Source organism: Myxocyprinus asiaticus, chromosome 4, assembly GCF_019703515.2.
Source record: "Myxocyprinus asiaticus isolate MX2 ecotype Aquarium Trade chromosome 4, UBuf_Myxa_2, whole genome shotgun sequence".
Taxonomy (NCBI): Eukaryota; Metazoa; Chordata; class Actinopteri; order Cypriniformes; family Catostomidae; genus Myxocyprinus; species Myxocyprinus asiaticus.
The window spans coordinates 112182-137463 of NC_059347.1; the positions used below are offsets into that span (position 1 = coordinate 112182).

The 25282-nt window shown below is 41.1% G+C and overlaps 1 protein-coding gene across 2 annotated transcripts in view; it reads left to right on the forward strand.

The window, feature by feature from the left end:
• The window catches only part of LOC127440202 (NACHT, LRR and PYD domains-containing protein 12-like), a 46676-nt gene that overhangs the window by 17332 nt on the left and 4062 nt on the right, over positions 1-25282 (forward strand). For both annotated transcript variants that reach the window (XM_051696665.1, XM_051696664.1), the window contains exon 8: positions 22459-22505. In XM_051696665.1, coding sequence (XP_051552625.1) covers positions 22459-22505 — 47 coding nt within the window. The remainder of the gene's footprint in view (positions 1-22458; positions 22506-25282) is intronic.

A 25282-nucleotide genomic window follows, 5' to 3' on the forward strand; every position in this document is an offset into this window, starting at 1 on the left:
CAAGCACCTGTAATTCATATTCATACAAACTGTTACTCATACAGTCTTTTCAAGCACATGATATGATTATTTTATGACATAGACATCCAAATGGTCACAAAAGTACCACTATAAAAGTTTACAGCTCATATTCAAACAGTCAACAAAACGTGATCACTGATCCTCGCAGCCATGTCTGTTTACATTAGGTGGCTATACCGTTGTCATTCATAAGTAACTCAAACAGCAACTCAATAGTCTTTTCAAGCACACAGTACTCCTGTTCTTTGAAACAGAAAGCCAAATTGTCACAAAAACACCACGATAACAGACAACAGCTCACCTATTGCAGTTAACACATCCGGGAAACACGATCATTGCAATCCAGCCATCTTTGTTTACATTAGGTGGCAATGTGTTTGTCTCTCTCTCTCTCTCTCTCTACACACACACACACACACACGTTGGTTTTCCTATCTTTATGAGGACTCTCCATAGACATAATTATTTTTATGCTGTACAAACTATCCCTGATAGCACATGTACATTTCCAAGAATTTCACACACCATTGCACTTGTGTATATGGCTGTGTGACAATAAAGTGATTTGATTTGATTTGATTTGATTTGATTTTGATTACATCATCCAGATGTCTGTTTGATGTGTGTTTACATCTTAAAGACATCTATTTTACATTGTCTGCTCATCTGCATTACGTCTATAAGATGTATGTCAAAAAGTTTGTCACAGATGTCTTCAAGACATTTATGATTTAAAATGTTGTAAAGACCTAAAACAGACATCTCAGAGACGTACATAGATTAGACCTGTAAACACACACAAGCACACACATTGGTTCCCCTATCATTATGATGACTCTCCATAGACATAATGATTTCTATACTATATATTCTATTCCATAACCCTACCCCTAAACCTAACCCTCACAGAATCCTTTGGGATTTTTACATAAAAACAAATTTAGGAGGTACTTTTGAATTACAAGGACACTAGAGGTGTCCTCATAAACCACATTTATAGCATAATTCGCTCATAACTACTAGTGTATAACATTAAAAAAAAAACACCAAAGACACACACATAGTGTACAGACAGACCATATTGCTGATTGATGTCAATTTATTTATATAGCTATGTATAAAAGAGGAAGTTAAACAAATACAGAACAGCAGACAAAACCTGTCTGTTTATACGCTTAGTATATACAGTATTTTTAAATATTTTTATATCTATAAAGGTTTTGAAATGACAAATCAATAATTCAGTATATTACTCGTCTACTTTGAGGTGACTTCATTCTAACAGATTTTGCATTTTTGTGATATTTTGCGTGTGGTCACTCTGGGGGGCATTCAAGGGAATTCAGAACCTACTCATGAAAATTGGTTGTTTTTGAATTATAAAGAAACACTTGAGTCTCTGATATTGCTGCATGAAGGTGTTGTTTGTTTGTTTTGTACAAATTTAAACATTATTTCCTTTATATTTGCAGTGTATTCTGCACACTTTCTTTCATAGGTCTGCATGTCAACACGAGAGAGTTCCTAGATTAGTGTCACATAACACACAAAAGTTTGCATATTTTGGGGGGGGGGGTCCTACCCCCTGATACACCCAACAATACACCCCCTGATTACCCCAACAAATCACCCCCTATTAAGAACATTATTATTATTGTTACTAATCACTAAATCCATCCATCCATCCATCTTCTAAAGCTGCTTGTCCTCTGCAGGGTTGCGTGAGTGCTGGAGCCTATCCCAGCTGTAACACATAGCCAAGATTCCCACCTGTCCTTTACAGTGCTTTTGAACTTTAGTTGTCCAAGAGATGACTTGAGGGCAGTCCCCTAAATACAGAAAAGGTGGCGTATCTCTAATGGGCAAAATTTATTAAGTAATAGTAATACAAATATAAATAAATCAGTGGTATGAAGAGGTTTCTTCTTGGGAACACTTGAAACTGTCTGTGCAGCATCTTGTGCACAATCTGCATTAGACAGAGTGCCAGAGGGAAGAACTCAGCCTTGTTAAATTTGTAAAGACCTTGTGCTGTTGACTCTGTTCTTGTACTGCTTGCTTGATAGAACCAAAATATTTTTGAAATGGTTTTGCAGTATTTGGTTGGGTAAGGCTTTTTTATTTGATGGGAAACAAACTGGACAGTGACAGTGTTTCCAAGGAAAAGGACTTTTAGCCTCTTACTTCAGTTTTCTTGTCTTGACAGTAAAAAATAAATTCTATACCAAAACTGGTATTCAAATAGAAGAATAATTTTCAAAGCTTACTGATCATAACAGAAGCACCATCACTGGCAAATGATGCAAGAGTGGCTGCAGGTCAACATTTCTCTGCCGTGATGATATTGAGGATGGTTTCTGTAATAGTGTCAGCATCTCCAGTAAGGATGTAGCGGTTTAAAAGTTTCACAATATACCCCAGTTTAAAAATAGATGTTTTTCACACCATAGACATCTTATTCACAGTATTGCATGAATATAAAATCTGTTTCAATACAAAATGTCTGAACTTTTCTAAAATCCAAATCAGTTTAATGAAGACATATAATCAGATAAACTTGATGTGATAAAATAAATCTCTAAATTGTGATTTCCTCATAATACATTAAATCGACACTTTATTTGAAAGGCATGGCACAGGCTCAGCTCAGCACAAAGACATGTCGTACCCTGAACCTTTATTTCACAGCTGAAGTCTGCGGTGTGGGAGTATTTTGGGTATGGCACCATCAATGTTTCTCAGTTATTCTGTTTGGAAAGTTTGTCGCAAAAAGTGTCTGCTCAGGCAGGAAACACTTCAAACTTGATCTCCGCAAGCATCTTCCTATGGAATTTGTGTAGGATAATAAATTTAGCAGCAAACGGATTGCATGTAATGTTACAATTGGCCGATTGTTCATTTGATATATTTGCTTAAGTGCAGCGCAACAGCAGGACTACAATGTGTTCGGTCTCTTTTTGTGCATGAGCTTAAAAACGACATACCCATAGTAAACATCTCCCAGTTCTTGAACCCTTTGGTCTACAAACACAAATTTTGGGCTTGTTTGAAAGTAGACACTTAGACATTTGTTATTCAAGGGTAAAAATTGATCATTGTAGTATAAAAAATTAGTAAGAGCTATTAAAATATTTTGAATAGTGACCGCAAATATTATTTATAAAATACTTTTTTTTTTTTTTTAAATATGCAAGACTATGTGCAGTGCCCCAAAAACAGATCTGATACAAAGCCACATGTCTGATGAATTTCTGACACAATTTTGAAGTCGATATGACCAAAACTCTTTGTTCCATAATGATTTATGTAAGTGTACTTCCAAAAAAAGGCCACTTGGAGATGCCAATAGACCACTTGTAGTAACTCTGTAAACCAATAATCAAAGTGGTTCAAAACATACAATTTGTTTATATTTTGACAAAATACCACACAAACCAAAATATACATGAAGATATAATTTTTATTATTATTTGGTAATATATTATATATTACACAAAGAAGCTTCTGTTAATTTTTTCCCCATACAAATGCAAATTGACAGTAATTTTTACAGAGCTTTTGCTCTGCCATTCACTCAGGGTCTTTAGCCACTGCCTGATGCTGGGGAGCCTCACTCTCTCCGGCTTCGATTACCGTCAGTGAAGCCTGGAGCACACCTGCTCCCAATGCAAATTGAAAGTCAATGCAATGGGAGCACATGTGCTCCGGGGTCTAACTCACGGTGAGCGAAGCCGGGGAGGGTGGCTCATCTCGACTTGAATAACATGTCTGAGCCCCCTAGATGTGCAGTTGAACAGGGGTGTAAGGAACTTCACAACAAGACGGAAGGAGGATGCAGGGAACTGGATTTCTCCACACACAGGTCAGGCTTTAACCCTCTGGTGTCTGAGGGTGTTTTAGGCCCTGAAGAAGTTTTGACATGCCTTGACATTTGTGCTTTTTACAGTTGCTTAAAACATATTAATGGCTAAAGTCTGATAAAACTGTATTCAGCACAAACTGAGCTACAGTAATATGTGAGCAACATGTATGTACATGTTTGTATTTTTGAGAAAATAACGTTTATGCGTGGTTTTTGAAAAACAAAAATTTTAAGTCACTGAAATAAGGCCATATAACACATACTGTTGGGCCTCATGTATTCAGATAGAAGACGAAGGCAGGCCTAACAGTCGTAAAAGCCTGACTGAGGCCTCCGTCATAAATCTTACTGATAAAAACCATGCCAAAATCAAACAAAGGGAGTCCAAAACAGACTACAAATCCCATGAAGTCTTGCTCACTAAAGGATCTAACTCTCAAATCCTATTGGATGAGGCACACGACAGAACGCCCCTCAACCATGACGTCATCAGGAGTAGAAATATCTCTGAGATGCTTCCGGGATTTGCTTCTAGCAACTTTGCTTGCGTGTGTAGATGCAGCTCATCACTGCTCTCAGGTGTAGCCTCGTGGCACAAGCAAGTAACATCCGACTTGAAACTGTGGCCATACAATCTCCATCTCACTGGACGAGTTGAGATTACTCTGTGTTCCACCGAACACTCTAACGGATCCGAAGGAGACCGCCGAGCAATCTGCATCTTCATCCATTTGCCTGCAGAAGTGAAGAGATAAAAGATTTCTCTTCCATCTTCAATCAAATCAACGTCGCTGATTTCTCTGCCAGCCCGCCGAGAATCAGCAGCCGTACCGCCCGCCGACAGAACGAGGAAACGGCCTCCCGTCATCACCTGAGCCTCGAGGAAACGAGTCGGAGTCAAACGATGGATGAACACACATTCTAACCGCATCCTCATGCGATTCAAGTAAGAGGTTTACGTCTGGGCAGAGATAGAATATTATAGTGTGTTATTCTTGTGTATCAAGGTTATTGCTTGTACAGTTTATGGACCGCCGAGTCCGCTCATTGCTAATAATAATACTCACGGTATTACTGTAATGTACTGGTATCACGAATGAGATCTGCTGTGTTGTAATCCAACCACATTGGACTGTTGTGTATTTCCGCCATTGTGGGTGAGACCAGCACACTGAGTTTATCCAGTAAAGAATCAAAGACCGTGGGACGGTTTACGAGCCGTCCACTGCGTCTCTGAATGATAAACTAACAGCTGCTTTCTCTCCCACGATCGCGAAACCGGCTTTGGGGCCGTCACTTAATTCTCTCTCTTGTACTAACCACACACACTCGACCCCTCACAAACATTCTCGCACACATTTTTGGCTAGTAGATAACTTCATGATAAAGCTCAGCTTTGTCCCTAAGCTATCGTACAAGCGGATACATGCGGTAAACTGGCAGACGCCATTGACCGGTTTCTCTCCGCCCACATTCGCGGCCATATTCTCTGGTCGGAAATCTCACGTGACATACTCTCCACAAGAGTCACGCCCGCCATTTTGTGCGTGTCCCTCCTTACACACACACACACACACACCTTCCTCGTGTTATAGGATTATTTTGGTTACCATATCTAATCATATCACTGTTTAGTTTGTAGTTGTAAGTCGGAAGTTTATCAACTGCATTGTATTAATTATTAATTGATATTACTGCATAAATAAACTTTGTTATATTTCAAAGAGAAGTGTTTTGGTTTGTTTTGCATACACCTGTGTAAATGCTGATGGGATGTCAGTGCTGGATGAGGTTTATATGAACCGACAGAGGGGGAAACACATCTGCAAATTCCTGTTGCAACTTGGCAACCTCTGCGACTTGATATGGTGAGAGGTGGTCTCTGCAAGTGACCAGGTTGATATGGTTGTGTTTTGTATTCACCTCCGGCCCGAGCTCCGCCCTCTCCAGAACTACCATAGCCAATGTCACAGGGACCGCCTCCCTCCATAATTTCAGGAGGTTGAGGTGATATATTTGACATGTACCCCCTCTATCGGTCTGCTTTACTTCATAATCGAGATCCCTCCCTCGTCGTGTGACCTTAAATGGTCCTTGCCACTTGCCAAGTCATTTGGAGCACAATGTGGGGAGTAATACGAGCACTTTGTATCCCGATGCAAATTCCTGCAGCCGAGTTCCCCTGTTATACAGTCAACTTTGATGTTCCTGAGCTTGGAGCAAATTCTCCTGTGTTAGCTGCCCCAAAATGTGGAGTTTTGCTCTAAGATCAAGAATGTATTGAATTTCTTTCTTATTGGTTGAAGGTCCCTCCTCCCAAGCTTCCCGTATGACCTCGAGCACGCCGTGCGGGCGCCGCCCATACAGCAGCTCGAATGGTGAAAACCCAGTGGAGGCTTGTGGGACCTTCCATGCTGCGAATAACAGGGGATCGAGCCATTTTTCCCAATTTCTAGCATCCACGTGCACGAACTTACTAATCATATTTTTAAGGGTTTTATTAAATCACTCCACCAGGCCATCTGTTTGTGGATGGTAAACACATTTTGAAGAGTGCTTCCGCAACACTGCATGCTAAGATGTTGTGTAGAGGCAATGCTTCCGGATATCCAGGCCAGTGGATTCACCAGCTGACATTCACGGCATGCTGCACACCACCTGCGAACATCGCCGCCAATGCCTGGCCAATAAAAATGGGCTATTAGTCGGTTCCATGTTTTTCCTCTCCCCTAAGTGACCCGCAATCAGATTATAATGAGCCAACATTTCCCAGCGGCACCACGGTATTAAGAGCTGGGTTGTATCTTCCTGTGTTCGAGCATCCTGCGTCACTATACAACCGCTCCTTTATTATTGCAAAATGCGGATATGAGTTGTTGACCATCAATAACTTTCACTTGTTCGAAGGTGTGCCTGAGGGTTTCGTCCCTCGACTGCTCCAGAGAGAAATCCCCTTAGAGAAATCCCCTGAGGAAGGGAGGGGCTGCAGCCTCTCCCCCTCACGTCACCCTGTGTTGTTCATGTTGAACCAAGCATTGGTGGATAGTGGTTTGGTTGCAACCCGTGTCCACCAAGGCTTGGTGAGTACTCCCCTTAACACTTACCGGTATCTTGTATTCTCCGGCCTGATCGGAGGCAGCGTGTGGAGTGTCAGGGACCCAGACCACAGTTCCCAGCTCCATCACAGGGCATTGATCCTGGAAGTGCCCCGGATCCCTGCAACTCCATCAGGCTGGCTCAGACGCTACGCCCGCACCCACATCATCGGGCACATCCACCTGAGGGGGAGAGCGGTGAGGCAGTGCAGTCACTGGGGGAACAAACCCCCATGAACGGGAAGCCGGCTTCGGGACTCACGCCTCATTGGAGCTGGGATGGGCTGTGGAGAGAGAGCAGAGTGAGAGGGGATGGGGGAGGGAGAAGAGAATGGGAACAACATAGGGGAGGGGAGAGAGAGTAGGAGGGCTCTTCTGCCCCCGGGTATGCCACCATATGGTCATCCGCCAACTGGACAGCTGCCTCCAGCGATGCCGGGTGGTGGTACTGGACCCATTCTGGCATCCCTTTTGGTAGTCGATGGATTAGCTGCTCCAGCACCACCTGGTCGATCACTACCTCGACGTTGTGGTCCCCCGCCAGTGGCCATTTCCAGGCTGTCTCGGCTGCCATTGGGTGAAAGCAAACGGGCGGCCGGTCCTCTCCAACTTCATGGAGTAGAAAAGCTGTTGATACTGCTCTGGACTGTGGCCAAACCACTGCAGGATGGGCTTTTTCAGATCATCGTAATCTCATAAGTATATATAATCATAAACTCAAGCAGGGATTGTTGATGGGTCTGGTGTAGGCCGGCGAGGGATTTGAGGATTTCTGCCAGATGGGGGGACTCCATGGGTACATACTTCCTCCAACTTGATTCTTTCCAGGTTCCAGCACCAGTGTAAGGAACTTCACAACAAGAGGGAAGGAGGACGCAGGGAACCGGATTTCTCCACACACAGGTCAGGCTTTAATTGGTAACTTTCTGGACTTACAGCTTCACAATAAAACTACTTCACATTTATATTTCAGCTTCACAGCAGTAGTCTTGTTCCCTAACTCTCTCTGTCCCTCTGGCGCTGGCTTGGTTGCTTTTATGCCGCTCTCCCCAAGCTCACTAGAATTGTAAACAGGTGTTAATCAATATCTGGCTCAGGTGTATGCACCCTTACCACTTTCTCTCTCTCCGGGCGGACGCTTGACCACGCCCCCGCTACCACAAGGGGGTTTGATGAAAAAAATTTATTCGGGAGGAGCGGTTCCTCCAGGCCTATGGTGATGGTGACTGAAGCCAAGGAGGGTGGCGCCTCTAGGCTTGAAGCAGAGGCTAAAGGCCCTGGGTGAACGGCAAAGCAAAAGCTTTGAAAAATTTACTAAGTCAATGCATCGGGAGCGCCTGTGCGCCACGGTCTAACTCATGGTGAGCAAAGCCGGGGAGTGTGGCTCATCTTGGCTTGAATGACATGCAAGAGCCCCCTGTATGTGCAGTTGAACAGGGGGTTTGATGAAAAAATGCAGCTGGGAGGAGCGGTTCCTCCAGGCCCTCGGTGATTGTGACTGAAGCCAAGGAGGGTGGCGCCTCTCGGCTTGAGGCAGAGGCTAAAGGCCTTTTGGTGAATGGCAAAGCAAAAGCAGTGAAAAATCAAGTCAATACATTGGGAGCCAAAAGCCGAGTTCTTTGTCGACAGTACAGCAGTAACACACTGTAACTGCACACTGTGCGTAAAAGCGCAAACACAAACAAACACATTCCACGGATTTCCACTCCGAACCTTCACGATTCGGCATCAGGGATATATACAACCCTCATATCGTCTACACAACCCATCAGTCAAAAATGATCTAGCTTTTCATTGGCCAGCTTTATCCAGAGACAAACATGGATGACGCAAATCTTTACGTCACTCTTGTTGACTGCCCTGTTTGGCTATTTTGAGTGACTACCCAAACACAACTGCACAGAAAATTTTGAGAGAGGGCATATTTTATTCGTAAGACCCTGCCAAATGTCATGTTTGGGTGTTTTTCTACTGAAACACTGCACAGAGTGCAAGATTTTGCAGAGAATGGACATGAATGATAACTTGTGTTGAATATATGAAACCTGATCAAAGACAGATTGATCAATATATATTCATATTTGTAAATTTTTGGACTAAAATATATGGATTTTGCAATGAAAAGCATACAGAAGTTTGGAGGACTGGGCTCATCTGTGTTTGGCTGGAAGAACCTCTGGTTTCATTTTCTGTGTTTTGATTTTCACTCTTGACACGTTTAATAAAATCTTATTGTTGTAACTTTGCGATCGTCAAAATCTCTTTAAAATGTCAAATCTTGAGACCAAGATCTTTCAAATAATATATTGATGTCAATATTAGTTCACAGTTTCACAGTTTAAACATGCATTAAACATAAATTAAATGTAAATAAATACACAAGTGGGTCATTTTTAACCCACCCGTCATTAAGAGGTTAATAGTACTAATAATATGTTTTAATTGTAAAGTACTAAATATGGTTTATAAAGTGTGTTAGGCATACAGGAAATGGACAGTGATACGGTAGCAGAAAACAGTACTTGAGAAAACACCAATAAATAAACTGCAAATTAATATTCATTTATTTTAAGTAAGTATTGTTAAGAAACAAACTAAGTTACAAAAGCAACCAATCACTGAATCAAATGCATATCTAAACTGTTAATTTGGGCAGTAATCATTACAAATTATTAGGATTTTTGTTTATGCTAAATTCAGTTTAATACATTATAAAATATTTATTCAAAAATTATATTTTATAGTTTGGCATATTGTAAGTAAGGGATAATGTAGAAACAGCAGGTTGTAATCGCACAATAACCCCGACAGGGTGATAAGGACCAGACGTGAAGCGTCCCACCACAAGACACTACAAGAGAAGTTCCTGGTCAAAGCCAGTATGGCTTCAGAAAGTTAGAAATGTTGACGACATTATGTGAGTTAAGTGTTTTGATAAAAAAAAAATTAAATAAATAAAAAAAAGATATTCCAGATATCCAGAGCATTTTTATACATATTTCTTTTATGATAATCTTGTGTTGTGGCTTAATTTCATTGTGTTGTGGGTTATTTCCGTTGTGTTTTCAGCTTTTATTTGCTTTGCTAATTTGGTTAGCACACAAATCTGTTTAAAATGATGTACACTCACATTAGATTAAGACTCCAGTCAGCTACTGACCTCAATAAAAGCAGTTTAATTTTACATTGAGCGGGTCGCCCCCTCATGGATACTGCCATGTTGACAGCACATAACAAACTGTCATGCAGCTGACCATTTACTACCACTAATAATAACAATAATGATCACAGATAAACGGTGTGACATCAAGCACCAAGAGCGAGCACACAATGGTCTCATCAGTTGCCAGAGAGTTCACGAGTCACGACAGTCCGCTCACAGTCCAGTGTACAACAACCTGTGAGAATTCATTTAGATTTAATCCGAGAATGTCCATTATACTGATGTGTGTAGTATGAGACAGAGAAAAACACAGACTAAAAGTAATAAAACAGAACATATAAAAACATCTTTGTGTGACGTGGCAGCAGTTAGTAAATAAACTTTGTGTCTCCATGATGATAAATGACAGTATAAAGTCCAAAACCACTGGTACTATTGGGACAAATAAGAGCCAGCTAAAAATGTACTGGTGCACTTTTAAAAATGGCGCTAACACTGCTCTGGAGCAGGTTTCATTATCCAGGATTAAAAGAGGTGCTAATCACCTTTCAGAATGACAAGTGTGAAATGTTGCTTTACTTGAGGTTAAAAGCGGGTTTAAAAAGACAGTCACCCAGGGTTAAGTGCAGTGTGAAAGCCCTTGAGTTTATTATTGGTGGGATGTTGTGTGTATGTATTGCAGGGGTGTCAAACTCAGTTCCTGGACCTCTCACACCCCTCATGAATTGTAAGGCTGTCGATTAAAATATTTAATCACGATTAATCACATATTTGTTTTGTAGTTAGTGTTAACACACTCAGTTCCAAGAAAACTAAATAACAGGCTTGTGTGTCATTATTAGCTTCAGTAATGTGTGTGGATGACGCTCGTGATGAAGATTTATGCAACAGCGCTCTTTACTCGTCTCACTCGCACAGAAAACAACAGATTGTATATTTCACAAACTGCATCAAAACACACAGGAAATGCAAACACTGAACCCTCTGTAAATGTGCAATAATTCAATTATAAAACATGGAATCAGCATTTCTTATGATCTTAGTCATCATACATGTGAACTCCAATACTGTTTCAAAAGAGTTTATTTAACATGGATTGATCAATACAGAATTCTCAAATTCCTTGTGTTATTTCATAGTTTTCATTATTTATGAAATAATTTTGCTAATTTTAGAGTAATAGTAAAGAATGAATAGATGTGTGCAAACTTCTGACTGCTAGTGTGCAACACTTGAGTTATCACTGAAGATTTTATTGAATTAAATAAGTTTGTCATGTGAAACTTTGTTAACTTCACAAAAGCCTTCTCTGAAAGTTTAATCTAGTTGTAAAAGTTAAGTTTGATGGTTTTACAGCCTCTTTATCATGCCAATAAAGCTATTTGAATTTTGTATTTAGAGACATCAACAATTAAAAAGAAAAACGTTTTACCATACACTTTAATATTATTTCCACAACTGTTAAACCAAATCCAAACCCCTTTTTTTCTTGTTTTCCCACATTGCAAGTGTAACGTGTAGGCAGGCTGAAGACACAGGAGCAGACGGAGACAATGAAGTGTGAGAACCCAAGTGCAGTTTATTTACACGAGTGAGATCCAAAAACCGTGAATCCAGAACAAGAGACTACACCTGACGCTACAATAACACAATACTTGACAAATGACAATGGCAAACATGAGGGCTTAAATACATGAACATGGGTAACTACAAGACAGACAACCAATGACTGGACTAAACTAATGAACATGAAAACAAGGCAATGAAACAAGAACCAATGATAAAACAGAACTGATAACAAGACTATTAAACAGACCAATGAAGAGACAGGACTAATAAACACAGTGGAACAAGAGGGTCACATGACAGTAACATAAGGAACCAATGAGAACAAAACACATGAAAACATGGAAGGAACAAGGAACTTAGTTTTCAAAATAAAAGACATGAACAAAAACACATGAAATTGTGACAGCAAGCTTTGCTGTACCAATTAAATAATTTAATAAACATACTTTTCCTCTGTCTAACATTTTGTATTTGATTCCCCCAATAAAAACTTTGTAGGAAAACTCTTCACCAAAACCCTGAAACCAAGCATCAAGCAGCCTAAAAAGACCTCTGAGTCTCATACATCTTAAAGGAATAGTTCACCCAATAATGAAAATTTGCTGATAATTTACTCACCCTCAGGCCATTCAAGATGTATCTGAGTTTCTTTCTTCATAAAATCAGGTGTTAAACAATGCAAGTGAAGGTCCAAAATGCATATTTAGGGTGCAACAAAATAATCTACACGGCTCCAATTGACCAATAAAGTTCTTCTGAATCCAAACGATTGATTATTTTTAGAAACAAAACAATACTTATATACTTTTTAACTACAAATGTACGCTTCTGTACATCTCTGTGATGCGCGCTCACAAGAGGGATGACGTAAGCTTGTTGGTAAGGTCACTGTTTGGCAAAACAGCAAATATCTCATCTCTCAATTGTGAAGCAATTCTTGTTGACCACAAACCAGACAGTTCTTTGAAAGTTTCCACTGAACTCCATCCACCATCATCCAGTAAGTGTCATAGTTTAGTGACTCCATTCTTTACGAGAGTTCTCTGAATGCTTACTGATGACATAAGTCTGGTCTGAATCAATGGATTATGAAATAAAGGTTCCTCATTAATCCAGTCTCCAAGTTCATTTAAATTTCTATCCACTTTTAAGACATTACACCAAGCTTATAACATTGATTTATAAAAAGAAGTGAGATTGTCCAGACTCAACCCATCCATTCTTAAAAAAATAGGTGTTTGTCTAGTCCAAACCTTCTGCAGGAATGCACATGCCATCTGTGTCCATGCTAAATCCTCTTGATAAAGCAATTTCTGTACTGCTTGCAGTCTGAAAGCAAAAATATGACTCTTTACATCCACCAGACCTTGACCTCCTTCGTGTACCGGTAGATAAAGTACTGCAGCTCGAGTCCAAAAAAAAACTACAGTTGTCCTCGGTATGTTACAGATCAGTTCACTGGGTGGTTCCAGAACAAAGACTTTGTGTGACAATGTGGAATTTGCCAGATTATTTGCCACTAAAACTGTTCTTCTGTAGGATAATTGTGGTAATAGCCATTTCCATTTAGACAATCGAGTCTAAATGGACAATACTAACTTCTCCAGCACTCCCTCCCAATTCATTTTTTAAAAACTTTCCTAAAAAAAAAAACACCCAACACTTTTATACCCTCCCTCCCCAAATCAGTCCTCCTGGAAGTTTCGGAGGCCCGGTGTCTTTCCACCTGCCAATAATAAACCTCTCACTTTTCTCCTAGTTAACTTTAGCTGAGGAAGCCTTCTCATATTGCCTAATGCTTGTTTCAAGAGCTGTTACATCTTTTTGTCCTGAAATAAAAACAGTTATATCATCAGCATAAGCAGATATATACACTATAACATTTTTCTTTACACCTGCAATTGAAAAAACACCAAGATCTCTCCTTAGCTTACACAAAAAAGGTTCAATTACAAGACTATATAATTGTCCAGAAAGAGGACAACCCTGTCTAATACCTCTTGTGACTGTTACTGGGGTACTTAGTGCTCCACCAACCTTAATCATAACTGGTACATCAAAATATAACAATTTAACATATGAAATAAATTGATCACCAATTCCAAAACTCTTTAAAACCTTAAAAAGATATTCATGGTCCACCCTATCAAATGCTTTTTCTTGATCTATTGACAGTACACCCAAATTAGAATAACTTGTACAGCTAAAATCAATCACATCTCTTAATAAAAATAAATGGTCCATTATTGATCGCTTCAGTATACAATATGTTTAATCTTTCTGAATCAACATGTTTAAACAATTTTTAAGCCTATTTGCTATAGATTTTGATAATATTGTATAATCCAAACATAATAAGGACACTGGCCTTTTTATGGTAACAGGGAAAGTACAGCCTGCCTACAACTAACAGGAAGTACTTTATTTTTAAAACATTCTAATACAACTTCATAAAAATCTTCCCCTAATATTCCCCAAAAATATTTGTAGATTCAGCTGTTAAACCATCTAACCCTGGAGAATGTCCCATAGTCAACTGCTGCACTGCTTTTGTTAATTCTCCATATGTAGTTATATCATCCAAGACTTTTTTGTTTGTTTGTTTGTTTGTTTGTTCCAACTGTGGTAGATCTTTAAGTAAATCCTTTGCACTATCAGGATCACATCTCTCATCACTATATAACATAGTAAAAAAGTCCACTTCCTCATTTCAGCCAGATCTGTTGTTAAATTTCCATTTGGACAACAAAGATGATGCATCTCTTTATATTGAATCATCCTTTTTTCCACATTAAAGAAATATGAAGTTGGGGCATCCATGTCCTTGATGGAACAAATCCTTGATCTTTTGAGTGCCCCTTTCACTTGTCCTTATAACAGAGTTCCAAGTTGTTTCCTTTTTTTGTTTAAAATTGTACCATTGTTCTGTACTCCTTTGTTATTTGTCAAGTCCTCTTACAAAGACTCAAATTTCTTTTTGCAAACTTTGTATAGTTTTCTTCACATTTGCCAAGGTATGAGCAGAAACTTTTGACAAAACTCTTTAATTTGTACCTTGCCCACATTGACTAAAATCGTCAAAATAACTTATTTTCCTTTCCATTTATCCCAAAACAGTTCAAAACTAATAATAATAATAAAAAAAACGTCTTTTAGCATTTTTTCATTAAAATCCAATAATACTTAGGTCTTGAAGTTTGCTTAATGTTAAAATAAAAAATAATCAAATGATGGTCAGAAAAACCATTAGGTAATATTGATGCACTCATCACCCTATTTTCCACCATCTTACTTAAATAAAATCTATCCAGACTAGCCCCGCTAACCATATTTTATGCTAATTTAATCCAAGTATATCGCCTCACTCCTGTATTCCTTCTTCTCCAAACATCTGTTAAATCATATTTACCAACTATATTTGACAGTGCTTCACCAGAATGACTATGTGGCTCCTCACCATTTCTATCAATTATAAAATTAATAGTACAGTTCCAGTCCCCTCCTAACACTAACCAAGCATTATTGTTACACCTGCATCACCTGTGATCTCTCCTGAACGCCACCAGAGGTCACCATCTCCTGAATACTAACTCCTCTCGAACTACATTTCCCATCATCCTCCTCTCTGTTTGATTACTCTCCCATCTGTTTCATATTAACTCTGTCTATTTAAGTTCCCAGTTCAGTTGCATTCAGTGTGAAGTCTTGTTTGCCTGTCAGCATTTCTGAGCATTTATTCTCATTACCTGTTTACCCTGTGTTTTGACTCCTGCCTGTTTATTTGTATTTCCCAGCCTGCTTGTGAGTATTTGGAACTACTGCCTGTTTTACTGATTACCCCTCTGCCTATTGGATTTACTTGGTTTGCCTTTCCGGACTGTATCCCTGTGTACCGAAGTCTTGTCTGCCTTTGTTTACCCTTTTATTTACTTTGTTTTAATGGTTTTACTGTCAATAAAGCTGCATATGGATCTTAACACTTCTGCCCTGGCATCTGCGCTACAGAAGACTTCGCCTAACTTGGATCCAGCAGCTTTCCAACAGCTACATGAGCTTGGCTGCTTGCGCCAAAACATGCTTACGAGTCACCATCAACAGCTGTGCAAACTCACCTCAATCACGGAAGAACTCTTCAAATCCGTGCAGCCAAACCCAAGTGTATCTCCGAAGGGGAGTTCCGATAACAACTCGGCCTACAACACAACACCCTCTACAGCTATTGTTAATCCTTGACTCTTGCTTCCAGAGAAGTTTGACGGATCATCCAGTAAGTGTCGAGGATTTCTGTTACAATGTGAGCTTTTTCTGTCACAATTACCTCATGTATCCTAATGATGAAGCTCGTGTTTCCTTCATAATATCACTGCTGTCAGGTAAAGCACCAGACTGGGTTACGGCAGTTTGGAGTTGTGAAAACCTCTTAAAGGGTTCCCTGTCTAACTTCCTTGCTCGTTTATGGGAAGTTTGAGCACTCTGAGGGTGGTAAAGACCTGGGAGAACTTCTTCTGAGTCACAAGCAGAATAAGTCTGCGGCTGACTTTGCTTATCCTTCCGCATGCTAGCAGCACAAACCATGTGGGCTGAGAACACTTTAAAGCTGTTGTTCCATCAGGGGTTGAATGCTGATCTTCAAATGGGACTAGCATGCCAGGACGAAGGGAAGTCTCTGGATGAATTCATCAAACTCGCCATTCGCCTGGATAACCTGATCAAGGCCCGTCGTCCAGTAAGCTCCCTACATCCACTTCCTTCTGACATCGCTGCCACCAGTCATCACAAGCCCATGCAAGTGGGTCATTCCCCTCTCGTCCCTGAAGAGCGGCGACGTCGTCTCCGAGAGTGACTCCGTATCTACTGCGGACAGTCGGGACATTTACTGGCTGCCTGCCCTACTCGTGAGTGTTGAATTGTCAAACTTAATTCATACTGATCAGTTTGAACTCATTTTTGCATGTTCGGAATAGTGTCAGCAGCAGATGTCAGCCATTGTAGATTCTGGGGCTGCTGGTAACTTTACTGACCTGGCCCTCACCACGAATCTCAAATTGTCTTTTTTGTCCCTTGTGTCCCTCCATTACATGTGTCCGCACTAGACGGACGACCCCTGGGCTCTGGCAAGATTCAGCAGATCACCCAAGTTGGTCTTTCATCATGAGGAGATTCAGTTCCTAGTTACTCACTCTCCTAAGAACCCGATTGTTCTTGGCCTGCCATGGCTGAGACTTCACAACCCTGAGATCTCCTGGAGAGATGGACTGATCACTTGGAGTACTTCCTGTTTCCAGTCTTGCCTCTACCTCCCTGAATCCATCTCTCTCCCTCCGGTATGCACCACTACCATACTCTCTGAAAAGGAGATGTCCACACTACCACAGATTTATTCGGATCTCCAGGAGGCTTTCAGCAAATCTAAGGCTACCCAACTTCCTCCTCATCATTCCTCTGACTGTGCCATTGACCTTTTGCCTGGTTCCCCTCCACCTTGCAGATGTGTATATACCCCTTAACTGAGCCTGAGACTAAAGCTATGGAGGAGTACATTGCGGAATCCCTGGAAAAGGGTTTCATTCGACCTTCCACTTCTCCAGCCTCTGCGGCTTCCTTCTTCGTAGGAAAGAAGGATGGGGGTCTTCGTCCATGCATTGACTACCGAGGCCTGAACGCAGTCATCAAGTATCGCTACCCCCTTCCTCGGCTACCACCAGCGCTAGAGCAGTTATGAAGCACCAAGATCTTCACTAAACTGGATCTTCGTAATGCCTACAACTTAATCCGCATCCGGGAGGGGGGGTGAATGGAAGACTGCCTTCACACACTGGCCACTATGAATATCAGGTAATGCCTTTCAGACTTTCCAATAGTCCCTCTGTCTTCCAGGCCTTTGTTAACGACATTTTCCATGATATTATTGGCAAATGGGTTCTAGTCTACATCGATATTCTTATATTCTCTTCCCTCGATGAGCACGTCCAACACGTCAGAGTGGTACTCAACCGTCTATACGCCAAGATGAAGTGAGTTCCACCAGTCAACCATCTCCTTCCTGGGGTATATCATCTCCCCTGAGGGGGTCTCCATGGACTCATCCAAAGTACAAGCTGTGCTGCAGTGGCCTTTGCTGTTGTCTATCAAGGAACTACAGCGCTTCCTTGGATTTGCCAATTTCTATAGGCGGTTCATCCGAGGTTTCAGCTCTGTGGCTGCCCCACTCACCTCTTTGCTCCGTGGTAAAGTCCAGAGACTAAACTGGACACCTTCTGCCCATCAAGCATTCGATGACCTGAAGCGTCACTTCACTGCTGCCCCCATTCTCATTAATCCTGACCCCTCTCGACCCATCGTGCTGGAAGTGGATGCCTCTGACTCTGGAGTTGGTTCAATACTTTCCCAACGACAAGGATCTCCCGCTAAACTCCATCCATGTGCCTTTCTCACGCAAGTTATCCTCTGCCAAAAGAAACTACAATGTCTGCAACCGAGAACTCTTAGCTATGAAAGTGGCTTTTGAGGAGTGGAGACACTGGTTGGAGGGAGCTCGCCATCCATTTCTGGTAATTGCGGATACTCGCAATTTGGAGTATATTCAGTCTACCAAGTGCTTAAATCCTCGTCAGGCTTGATGGTCCCTCTTCTCCAGGTTTGATTTCACTATCACCTTTCAACCTGGCTCAAAAAACACCAAAGCCGATGCCCTGTCCCACATTTATGACTCCTCTACTGGCAACAATCCTGTGACTTCCATCATCCCACCTACCCTCATTGTTGCTCCCATACTATAGGCCATAATGGAAGACATTACCCAAGCTCAGAACCAAGAACCCACTCCCACAGACTGCCCTCCTGAAAGTATTTGTTCCCTGTTCCTTATGTAACCATTCTTCTGTGGGTTCATGACTCGGCCTGCTCGGGACATCCAGGCATTCAAGCTACGTGCAGGTTAGTGCAAAACCAATTTTGGTGGGAGAACCTAGCCACAGAAGTAGCTGATTATGTAAAGAACTGCTGTGTGTGTGCCACCACTAAGTCTCTTTGACGGCTCCCGTCTGGTCTCTTTCAGCCTCTACCTGCCCCTCGACATCCTTGGTCCCACATCGCAATAGATTTCGTCACGGATCTACCCAATTCACAGGGTTGCACCATCATCCTAACCATGGTGGACGGAAACTCCCTTCATCCGTGGAATGTGCAGAAAGCCTGTTTCAGTATGTCTTCCGCCTTTTTATGGCCTTCCTGAAGACATTGTCTCCGACAGGGGTCCCCAGTTCACCTCCTGAGTTTGGTCCGCATTCTCTAAGTAACTTAATGTCAATGTGAGTCTAACTTCTGGTTATCATCCTCAATCCAATGGTCAAGTCGAACGGCTAAATCAGGACCTAGGTAAATTCCTCCAAGCCTACTGTCAAGTCAACCAGCATGACTGGAACCATTTCCTGCCCTGGGCTGAATATGCTCAGAACTCTGTTCAAGCCTGCCACCGGAACCATCCCTTTCAAGTGCATCCTAGGGTTTCAACCACCACTCTTTCCCTGGTCTGGGGAACCTTCTGATGGTCCTGCAGTCAACGACTGGATGCAGCAATGCAATCTGGGATCAAGCTCACGTCCACTTACTACATGCTATTTGCTGACAGAGTGCACAAGCCAATCTCCATCGGCGCCTTGGCCCTAACTACGCTCCTGGACAATGGGTTTGGCTGTCCACCCGAGACCTTCGTCTTCGACTCCCGTGCAAGAAACTAAGTCCCAGGTATATTTGGTCCTTTTCAAGATCCTTCAATCGATCCTGTGTCATTTAAACTTCAGCTCCTGCTAATTACCATATTTCTCCCACCTTTCATGTCTCCCTACTCAAACCCACGGCACCTCCGAGAGAGGAAGGCTCTCAAGAACCCCAGAGACCCCCTCCATTCCTCATTGATGGAGAAGAAGCCTTCCGGGTACACAAGCTCCTGGGGTCGGACACTTCAATACTTAATGGACTGGGAAGGCTATGGGCCTGAGGAACGTTCCTGGACTAATTCTGAGGACATTCTGGACCCTGCATTTATCACTGAATTCCATCACAGCTTCCCTAATCGGCCCGCTCCTAAAGGTCGGGGTAGACCCTGATGCAGACAACCTTCTCATGTCAGGAGCCGTTTGCGGGTGGGGGGGCTCTGTTACACCTGCAGTGCCTGCGATCTCTCCTGAACGCCACCAGAGGTCGCCATCTCCTGAATACTAACTCCTCGAACTACATTTTTCTCCTCATCCTCTATTGGACTACTCATTTGTTTCATATTAACTCTGTCTATTTACGTTCCCAGTTCACTCACATTCAGTGCAAGTCTTGTTTGCTATCAACATTTCTGAGTGTTTATTCCCATTTACCTGTTTACGCTGTGTTTTGACTCCCGCCTGTTTATTATTTCCCAGCCTACTTGTGAGTATTTGGAACTATTGCCTGTTTTACGGATTACCCCTCTGCCTATTGGATTTACTTGGTTTGCCTTTCCGGACTGTATCCCTATGTACCGAACTCTTGCCTGCCTTAGTTTACCCTCTTTTTTTTTTTTTTTTTTTTTTTTTAAACTGTCAAAGCTGCATATCAATCTTAACACTTCTGCCCTGGTGTCTGCGCTACAATTATCATCTAATTTTTGAAGAGCTTTATCTAATTTATCAAATACTCTCATTTTTCCTACCCACTATTTGGAGCATACACATTTACTAGAACAAACACATGTTCCCCATACTCTGTTTTTAATAATAGTACCCTTTTTCAATTTCTTCAGTAGATAAAATATTGACATTTTATAATATAGCTACTCCCGCCCTAGTATTTGTTCCATGACTTAATACCAATTGTCCCTCCCACCACCTATTCCACTCAGTTTCATTTTCATCATTGCTGTGAGTCTCTTGTAAAATCAACATTAACCCAATGTATATTTAAAAACTCTGATACCACTGCCACTTTACTTCTATCTCTTGAGCCTTAAGTTCTCCATAAATAGGTTGAAATATGAAGTGGATAGAGACAGAAAGAAAGAGATGACAGCATGAAAGTCACCCCATGCATTTAACCATTACTTTTTAAAAGAGAACGGTTCTTTATTTTTCCACAGCTTCGTTAGAAATGTATTTCATCTAAACCTCTTCTGTTTGCTAAATACCTCAACTCGCTGTACACTGCAGTACTTTTACCGAAACAACAAACTTCTCCACATCTGGAAAAAAAATGTTTCACCTCTACCACTTTACCGAAAGTTGTGTCCAAAAAATCATTAATCTCATCCAATGAATACAGCTCCTCTGTATTTTGAGACCCAATCTCAGAAATATCTGAAAGCATGTCATCCCTTATTTCTTCCTCAGTAACCATCTCAGGACAATTTAACATCCTCTTCATCTCCACATTGTCCACTTCAATAGTGTTTTCATTCTTCTGAACAACCTCCCTATCCTTGCATGTTTCTGATCCGAGACGTTCCCCTGATTCTACAGTTTTGTCAGAAGTATTTTTTTTTTTCATTTCCTGCACAGCTACATGATTCAATTTCATTTCCATCACTTTCTTTGACTTCATTAGGAATAGTCTCCTCTCCAGTAGACTCATTAATGACCTCTGAATCAGTAATAGAATTCGGTGTATTATTAACACCACTACTGCCAGCCTTATGTGGACATGTAAACCTTTTGTGTCCATCTCCACATTCAAAGCACTTTAAACTACCTGTACTAGCGTAAATCATATATGCCTTCCCTTCATATGAAATTCTGAAAGACACATTCAGTTCAGACTCGTTCAGAAACATTAGCACCTGTCTATTGAACGACATCACATGTTTTGAAGCTGTATATTTGCATCCGAGTGGAATCATTTTGAGTGCACTAGCAAACTTTCCGTACCTCAAAAGTTCACGCTCAATCTCATCATTAGGGATAAAACAGCAGCACATTTGAAATTGCTACCTTTGTGGTAGGAGTAACCAGCGGTGAAATAGTAAGAAAATCTCCACTTACCGAAATCCCACTGCTTACTAAACGGTTAACTAAATTTGCCTCCTTCAAGAAAACCACCACAGTTTTGTTCATTCTTCACACCGAAGAAATATTCTCATATCCAACTTGTTCTCCGATTGATAATAATACTTCCTCCACGGCCACACTTGGTTCAACCATGCCATGATGGAGTGAGAGAGATGCCACTCCACCCTCCGGACAAGACGCCATCTCAACTCCACCAACAATCCAACCGTCAACGCTCCAAGCAAACGATTACCGGATTTTACACTTTCCAAATTCTCAAATTAAATAATCCGGGAAAAAAGAAAAAGAATAACAGTAGAAAAACCACTTTCACATGCACCCTCACGCACACCCAAACACTCCCAGCATAGAGAAAGAGAGAAAGTGATAATTTTTCTATGTGTTATTTCAGATAAAATCACTTACAGCATTTTGAAGTAAGTTAATTTTCTATAACTGTAGGCTATGAAGTAGTTCAGGTTTGTTGCTCTCATAACAGTTTCATATCAAAGAGTCATACAGTGTAGACACTGATCAAGCAAAGCAAATAAATATTCAAACTATTTTCATTAGTTTTAAGATCCATGGAAGATTACACAACAATTACAATCAGAACAATAAACTTATTTTGAGTCTCAAACTTTATATCCCACAATGTATTTCATCACAGATGTGTGAATTGTGTTTCAGATGAGCTGAATGTGATGTCATCATTTGTGTGTGTTTGTGTTTTTATAGTGTGGATCATGGAGGAGAGTTCATGATTACAGCAGGACTACACAAATGTAGGTCTACACACACACACACACAAACTCGCTCACACAATCACAATCACACACACAGACTGGTTTAGTGATTGTGTTATAGGTTTTTTTTTTCTTTTTTTTTCATGTTCAGATTTCTGTGATTTCACACATACTCAAACACACTGGTTTCGTGATTGTTGTGTTTGAAGCATTTTTTCTCTTCTTGTGTTCAGATTTCTGGGATCTCACACTGGATTCAAACACAGCACACACTCACACACTCTCTCTCTCTCTCTCACACACACACACACACAGTGTGATTTCTACACAATTCACCAATGACGTAGTGATTTTTGATCACGTGTCACTTAAGGTGTGGTTATTATTGTATCAGATGACCCCTCCCCCTTTGCAATACGGGTCACCAGTTAAAAATACTATCTTAACAATTTAAGAACACTCGCAAAAGAGCTGTTCAATAATTTAGAAATAATGTAAACTAGAGGGAGTTGGTCAGCTGATTTATCTGAAGGATTTGTGAGAGTCTGGACAACTAGTGGAGTCTTTGATCATCAACACAATGAAGACACATTTGTTATAAAATTAATGAAATTAACAATAGATATGCAAGAGTAAATACCACAACTATGAATAATGCTAATAATGAATATGCACTGCTAAAGGATAATAAATTAATAACCAAAAAGGAAAGTACTGAATTAAACAATAAAACAAATAAATGATTTGAACAGAATGGAAAAATGCAATGCTGTTGAACAGAATGTAGCAATGGGAGAGAATTATATGGGGAAACCACCATATGGCTCTGGCAAAATGGTGATAAATAATGCTTATTTATCATTAAACAAATAATATACCTATTATTTGTAACAAGCTGACCCCAGGTAACTGTTATCTAAGCAAGTTAGAAAAACATATGCTGCAGGTATAAACTAATGCCAATGTCTCTAGAAAGAGATTTGGTAAGTTTATATTTACGTTCCACACAGTCGGGTGATCAGTCCGGCAGTAGAGACGTCTTCCACTGGCGATGCGGGTAGCGTGCAGTGGGAAGGGCGCAGAGTTGCGATCCAGTAGTCGTTGCCATGCTGGGCTGGAGGATGCTGAACTTCGGTTGTGCCAAGGGGGTCCTTAAAGAGTGGACTGGGCAGCTGGGTCAGTTGAATCTTCACAGGGTCCTTTGCAGGCTGGCTGAGTCACTGAGGAGCCGTGTGGGACAGGCAATGTCTGCCGATGCAGAGGTCCTTTGTGGACTGGGCTGCACTGCTGGAGGGGCCGTAAGGGTCAGATAAGGTCCCTCAGTGCTGGGGCTCTTTTTCAGCTAGAGTGCAGCAATATAGCAATAAAGCAATATAAAAGGTTTTGCTCACAAAAATGTAACCTCAACTGTCTTGTAGCCTCTTTCCTCATCAGGTCAGAAACTCAGGAGGTGGTGTGTCTGCTATTGTCTCCTTCCCCATCGAGTTGGAAACACAGGACAAGGGTGTGTCTACCCAGGGGACATATTTATCCCTTTCTGATGAGGAGGAGATTAAATCTGGCACCTTTCCGATCCTGGAGTGTGATTGGCCACTGGTGTCTGATGTAGCCACGGTGTTGCCCACCGTAGTGTGGAATTCATTTGCATAGCATAAAGTACAGTGTTAAAACAGTGTCTTTAACATTTTACCCATGCATTATTTCTTTACCAAAACTTCTTTCAAATTATTAAAGGCACCGTATGGAACAGATAGAGACCAAACACGATAAGAAACGGTTAAGTCATCGTCCATGCATTCATTTATCTGTTAATAGGTCTGTCCCGTGAACTGTTGTGTTAACAGTCAATAACCATTAACATAAACTGTGCTTTGCATGAAGATGGAGTGGATGTGTTGCAGTTTGTATTAATTTAAGGCCTCCAAACATAGGTATGAACTGCTGCTGCATCCGGGAGGTCCTGAAGGAATTTTTATGGCAATTCTTGCCTGGGTGCAGAAGGTCCCCCCTTCCTGCCCTGTAAGAGGTTTCTGGCAGTTGTCTTAGCATCTTATCTGATGATGCTGAACATTAGAGAGGGGCCCTGCCATAAACTCTTAACTGATGTTCACCACACTGGTTTAGTGATTTGTTCTGTTAAGTGTTTTCTCTTCTTGTGTTCAGATGTCTGTGATCTCACACTGGATTCAAACACACACACACACACACACACACTCGCTCATGTTGGTTTTGCTATACTTGTGAGGACATCTCATAGACTTTCATTGATTTTATAGCAGGCTGAAGATATATTCTATCCCCTAACCTTACCCCTAAACCTAACCCTCACAGAAACCTGTGCACTTCATTAGCTTTAAAGATAAACATAATTTAGCTGATTTATGAGCCTTTTTATGAGCCAGCTAAAAAGTCCTCACAAATAGGTTTTCTAGCAGTTTTACTATACTTGTGAGGACATTTTAAAAAATGTGGCCTTCACTAGTATAGCAAAACCGGTACACACACACACACACACACACTCACACACACTGGTGTAGTGATTTTTGTGTTTGAAGTGTTTTTCTCTTCTTGTGTTCAGATGTCTGTGATCTCACTCTGGATTCAAACACAGCACACACTCTCTCTCTCTCTCACACACACACATTACACTCACACACTGGTTTAGTGATTGTTGTGTTATAAGTGTTTTTTCTCTTCTTGTGTTCAGATGTCTATGATCTCACACTGGATTCAAACACAGCGCGCGCGCGCACACACTCACTCACTCACACTCTCTCTCTCTCTCTCCCTCTCTCACTCACACACACACACACACT